Source organism: Lotus japonicus, chromosome 1 (assembly GCF_012489685.1).
Source record: "Lotus japonicus ecotype B-129 chromosome 1, LjGifu_v1.2".
Taxonomy (NCBI): domain Eukaryota; kingdom Viridiplantae; phylum Streptophyta; class Magnoliopsida; order Fabales; family Fabaceae; genus Lotus; species Lotus japonicus.
The window spans coordinates 135,894,138-135,900,484 of NC_080041.1; the positions used below are offsets into that span (position 1 = coordinate 135,894,138).

At 36.2% G+C, this 6,347-nt stretch overlaps 1 protein-coding gene across 1 annotated transcript; it reads right to left on the reverse strand.

The window, feature by feature from the left end:
* Window positions 1-167: 167 nt before the first annotated feature.
* Window positions 168-4,237, reverse strand: LOC130731333 (uncharacterized). The gene is made up of 7 exons (XM_057583594.1): window positions 3,296-4,237; window positions 3,020-3,106; window positions 2,561-2,818; window positions 1,324-1,494; window positions 1,019-1,072; window positions 761-907; window positions 168-654 (listed from the first exon to the last, which is right to left on the reverse strand). Exons 1-7 carry the CDS (start codon window positions 3,521-3,523, stop codon window positions 277-279), a joined length of 1,323 nt encoding a protein of 440 aa, XP_057439577.1. The 5' UTR covers window positions 3,524-4,237; the 3' UTR covers window positions 168-276.
* Window positions 4,238-6,347: the final 2,110 nt, after the last annotated feature.

Genomic DNA, 6,347 nt, shown 5'->3' on the forward strand with positions numbered 1-6,347 from the left:
AAGCATGACATTTCAAATTTCAAAGTAATACTTCTCCATTTCCAGTCTTGTTTGTGCATTCACACAAATAGACAGATTTCTTAGTTGCTTATAGTACTACAACAAATTTTCCTTCTTCCCAGAGGAAACAAACAAAATAGTGGAAGTGGCAGAAACAAGAATGGAAATGGCCCAATAATAATTCTATATTTACGTACAATTAAGCAAAGAATGCAACAAGACACTAATTCGAAATTATACTATATATATAAACGCTGGAATATGACTAAATCATCATCATGGGCATTGAGGATTGTTGCCAGGACCACCATAGTAGAAATACGTGCCCCATTTGTTGTTGCTGGAGCTTTTGATGTTGTAACAGTTTGTGTTCTCAGCTAAGGTTAAGATGTTGTTCACAGAGCTGAGACTATTATCTGTGTCTACGATCTCAAGGTTCCGGAAGTAACTTGCTTTTCCAAAGCCATCATCGGCGAAGTGGCCTGAGCCCATTTGGGTGGAGGTGTGTTGGCCGGTGACATGCGTGTTCACTACCTCGCCACCCCACTCCACCATGGTGGCGTGGGTGGCTAAGTGTGTGAACAACTCTGTCGGCCAATACCCTACCAATGCGCCGTCACCAAAACTCATCCACCAATTCCCTATCTTGGGGTCCTAGATAATAATATATGTTCAATCACTTGAGGTAAGTTAAACAACTTCAAATTATATATATTTATGTAGTAAATTGTACATATGATGAAGAAATGAAATTGTTAACCTTCCAAATGAGGATGGTAATGTCGAATTGGCTGGCATCATAAGAAGAGATAGGAGAAATGGCAGCTCCAATTGCTATCCTGTTATTTGTTTGCACAAAACCAGCACAGAGAAGGTTGTAGCATCCTGTTGCTTGATATGAGTCACTCTGCAATATCACCCACAATTAAACCATTTCATTCAAATGAACCGATCACTTGACGAGTTCCCAATTTAACCGATCAAGTGATAAAATTTAGAAATATGAATGAATGCTGACCGTCCAATAAGTGAATAATCTGGGCTTGCTGTCACCATAAAGCTCCGGACTGACCTGACTAGTAGAATAATCAAAGCTTCAGAGACTATTTAATTGATCATTTGACCAAAAATTCATAAAGTTACTATATAGTTTCTTTATAACTCCACATTGAATGCATTGTACGAAATGTTGTAATAATACAATCTCCTCAATTCATCAATGTTGGGTTGCTTAAAGCAATCGACCAAAATATATTAATTACAAATTGCCAATTGAATAAGAAAATGGAAGAATATATGAAGTTAGGAATATATTATATATACCTGCCATCCAGCTTCAATGCTATTGAGATCAGAGCCATCAAAGGATCCAGAAAGAATCCAAATTTGTGAGAGGCTGAACTCGTTGACCACTTCGATTGATGGATCCCACACGTTTATTGTCGCCTTTGCCCCATACACTTCTTCTGGTGATCCTGTGTACGCAATTGCATGCTACACACATACACAAAATTAAGTTACCTTATCTTAATCAATTAAAAATACTACACAAAATAGATTATTATTACTACAAATTGACTATTGCAATTGATTGCTATGTAAAAAAGATAACATAAAAAAATGTCAAAGAAGAAGAGTGTAGCCAAGGGAGGTAGATGGGGTGATCTCATATATTTATGTTGTAATTAATATATTCGGAAGCCCCAGCACTCAATATTTATTTACTACAGTACTTAGAAAATAAAAAAAATTGAAAAACGAATCTTTGCATCATTATTAAACGAGAAGAGTGTAAATTGTTAGCGGGACCCGGATCCTGGTCAAAATCATTACATGAATGGTAACAATTGCACTGTCAGCTCTTAAATTCATGCATGTTAGTTGCTGGACATTGGAAATAAATGTAAAAATTCAAGTAAATATTGAGTAAAATCACCGTATTACAAGGAGAAACTACAATCTTGTTATGTCTCCTTTCAGATTTACAATATACTTAGTTATATTTATCAGCTACTTGCAAGTGCAACTAAAATTCACAAAATGCATGTTTGTGCATTGAAATACATGCATTAGTAATTTAAGTGTACATTCTTTTTTTTACCAAGATATCTCCACAATCACCTTAGGGCTCTAATCATTAACTAAATGTTTAAAGAACTCGACTATCTACTAATTGTACTGAGACTTGTGGTTTTAAGTGTGCATTTTCTTGTGCTATTATATTCATTGGCTGTTTAGTTCATGTCTACATAAATTATATTCACATTATAATCCATGACACAAATATTGAGGCAGATTAAGGATCATAGATCATAGACCATAGATTTGATTCTTAAACTAAATTTGATATCTACATATTAAGAATCATCTAGTTGTTAGATAAATGTGATATGGACAGTGACACTCATAAGCTAATTGAGTAGAGACCATAGATGGAAATGTTCCTTTTGAAAAAGCTTTAAGCAAATTAAAGACAATGATGGTAGAGTTGAAAAGAGTGACTTCTAAAACAATGAAAATGATGGTGGCGACTGAAAGGGACAGGAATCCACGCACTCACCTCATGGCCATTGCCACTGACAACATCGGGAGCGTCGACGCGGCGGGAGAGAGGTGATAACCGTCGCTGTTTCTTCCCAAACTTATACAAAGACTTTGCTCTCAGCACATCATGCACTGTGCTCCGCCGCACCGGAACAGTTCCCTTAGGACAACGTGTCCCATTTTGGTGCCATGTTTGCCACGCGCCGCCACTCACACTATCCTTCATCCCATTCACATTAATATTCATCCCCCTTGGCATCTCCGTTGGCATCTTCTGTTACATTTAATCAAACAAAACTAATTTAATCCTAATCAAATCAAACTATATATATATATATATATATATATATCAAATAAAGTGTGAAAAACTCTATAATCACTTCTCATTAGAAGCTACGAGTCTCATAAGTTTTTAAGTAAATGTATATTGGATTTTGCTCAAATCGTGAAACCAAGCATAGAATCAGGTGTTTACCTGGATCTTGTGATTTTTTAGAAGGGGGTGATCTAGAGCTGGTTGCTTTCTTTTGTCAACACAGTCTATGAGATCACCGTCTGGACTCTGAACAAAGGAAAAACAACATTTTCAGGTATATATATTGTAGCATTAATATACATACATATTATTTTGGCCGGGTTCGAATAACTATAAGGCCTAATATCATCCTGGATGGCCTCAGAGGTTTCACAACTGAGTGAAAACTGTGTTGGTCGGTTAGGATGATCAAAACATTTATGAATATATTATTACCTGTATGGTGAGGACAGGGGTCTTGTTAATCTTGTCCAAGTGCTTCTGAATTCTCTGGAGTCTGAGGCTACTGACTTGCCTGTACCTTGTGAAGTTTAGGGTGGTGGATTCAACTGCAACCGTTTGAAGGAGAGAGAACAAGAAACCCAAAAGAAGAAGGAGAAGATGGTGGTGATTAAGAGAAGAGGAGCAGGAAAACTTGGATCTCTTCATCCCAAGAGTGCCCATTTCTCTTTTCAGCACCAAGATAAGAAAATAGGTAAAAGAAAAAACAAGAGCTAGAGAACCATTACTAGCAATGCAAACAGCATGAAGTAAATCTCAGTTTCATGAAACATTTCCATTTACCATACCTAAACACTAACACCACCTAAGTTAAAGGAAGTTGGAAAAGGACTTAGTGAGGCAAGTTAAAATCTCTCTCTCTAAGTATTAATGGTGAGGAGAGGGTGGTGGTTGGGGTTAATTAAGCTGGTAGCTGCTCAGAGACCCTGTTGGACCTTCAGCATCAAAATCATGATTGCTTCTTGCATTTGATTCATGTATATTAATGGTACATACATGATGATGAAGCTTTAATTTTCATTTCAAATATTTCAAGAATGCACAAAAGTTGAAGCAATGAAGGAGATAAAATTTATGAGGTAAGGGAAGAGAGAAATTAGTTGAAAGCATATTGAAAGCTTTCAAACCTACCCAACTAAAAACAATCCCTCTTTAATTGCAATTCTTCAATGTGCATCTGCCACCATACTCTTTGCCATTAATACTTACTTCCATTTCACACTCTATACCTTCTATTCTCTTACTTTATTGCTTCCTTTCCTTCACTACAGTATATATCCCTTCTTTTGCTTGTTAGTAGTATTTTTTTATTGAAAGAAAAGGATGCATCAGAAAGTAATTAAAATGTGCACTCAATTGGTGGGGAGGTGTGGTTACGCCATGCTCAGCCTGCTGCTCTTGCTGCTCTTGAGTATTTCAACATTATCACCCTCATGTATTTCTTACAGGGGTTGATTAAATAATTTTTCCGATAAGTGTGTTAATTAAAATACAAAACTTTTAAAACTTAATCAACCACAAGGTAGTGTAGCGGTTAGCTTATTTCGTCCATTAACCAATAAGTCATGGATTCGATTCTCACCCATGAAAATGGAGCGCATATTATAGTATGTCATTGATCACTTAGTGCGAGCACCGGTGACAAAAAATTAATTATTAATAAGTGGTGGATACCATAGGCTCACAAAAATAAAAATAAAAATAACTTAATCACTTACTTTCTTAATATTTATTAATATAACAACTTGTCTATGATATTCCTTGTCAATCCACGTGTCACTGTAATGTAATTGGATAATAGAAAAATAATATGTATAAAAAGAATGTATAAAATTAATCAATAGAAATTTATATGAAATGAATTATATATTTTAAAGATATTGATTACATTTATTTTTATTTAATACCTTATTTATAAAGTAATGGAAAATTTTGTAGATATCTTAGAAGAGCAATGCTATATAGTACGAGAGGGCACGTACGAAGAATGCACGAGAGTAATTTTGTGGCGGTTTTAAACCGCCACAAAATTACAACTGCCAAAAAAAAAAGCAAACCTACTATTTCTGGCGGTTTTGTTCAAAACCGCCACAAAATTACAACTGTCAAAATAAAAAGAAAAGCTACGGTTTCTGGCGGTTTCTAACCGCCAAAAAATGCTTCGTGCGTGGTGCACGAGCCCCAAGGTCGTGCCCCAGAGCATTTTCCTATCTTAGAATAAGAAGTATTGTAAGATGATGTGTGGAAGAATATCATTGCTAGAAAAAATGGTTAACTTTCCTCCTAGTCAGCGTATTGGGAGACTTTTCTCCTAGTTGTCTGTGTTTTTTAGGAGAGATATTTAGAGATGTGTTATATAAACGCACGACCATCCATATGACATGAAAATTATTGAAAGAGTATTTAAATTGGGTAAGCTTCTAATCTCGAATCTCGATTTCTTCTGGATTTAAACCATTTTTTAGTAGTCAGAATATACTAAGGATTTTTTTTACAGCACCTCTTTTTAAGGTGTTAAATAGGCAAGGATATATTTAGATGACAATCTAATCCGTATTCAAAGAAATTTTTTGTAATAATGGTAAAGTCATAAGTGTCAGCAAAAGATTTAATTAAGTTTTGGCTTAATACATCAGAATGTCCCTAGAATTGTAAAGAGAATCAAATCTAGGGCCTGGAAAATTTTTGCTTCCAATTGGGTCCCTTGGAATTTTTTTTAATTCAATTAAGAACAAAGTGTGTCTGATGCTGAAGTGGCTTCAATTTTAGCCTACTCAGCTTTTCCACGTGGCATTTCAATTTTTTTTTTAATTGAAAAAATTCTAAAACTTAATTTTTTAAAATCCAACTCATATATTAAAGCATAAATAAAAAATAAAAACTTAATAAAAACCTAAATCTAATTAAAAAAACCTAATCTAATAAAATACCCTCTTCTCCTCATATAAAAAAACCTAACCTAACAAAATCTAATATAAAAAACCTAATCAATCTGGAACCTTCCTCCTCCACTTTCTCCTAATCAAAATTCAGTTAAACCCAAAACCCCTTGTGTCCCTTTCCCCTACCTTGTAATGCTACAGAGGAAAAAAAAACCCAGATTGAAGCTTTGAGAGAGGAAGAAGATTATGGGATAGAGGCTTTGAAACAGAGAAACGTAGCAGAGCTGTGGTGGTGGTGCGATTTGTTGGGCACGGCGGCGCCGACGATGACTTCACCACCTCCTTCCTTCCTTCTAAATCGCCTCCACCGCGCTCCTCTGCTAGCCACCGCCACGCTCCACTCCTCCTTCTTGGTCGCGTCCTCTCTCTACTCCTCTCGTGCCGCCACGACTCTCCATTCTCCCTCACGAGGTTCCGATCTGCCACTGTTTCTCCTCTCACACGCCGGCATGTCTGTCGCTGTTGTTCCTCCACTCGAATCCGTTCCGGTTCGCTTCTCCCTTTCCCCTTTGAATCTCTGTGTTTTGTTGCTGGTTTTGATGTGA

Bases quoted from the DNA above. Each gene is read 5' to 3' on its own strand.
- LOC130731333 (XM_057583594.1), bottom strand. From the start codon at position 3,523: ATGGGCACTCTTGGGATGAAGAGATCCAAGTTTTCCTGCTCCTCTTCT. The intron at 1,073-1,323 runs GTATATATAATA...TCTACTAGTCAG, and splicing joins GCATTGAAGCTGGATGGCAG to GTCAGTCCGGAGCTTTATGG. The intron at 655-760 runs GTTAACAATTTC...ATTATTATCTAG, and splicing joins TTACCATCCTCATTTGGAAG to GACCCCAAGATAGGGAATTG.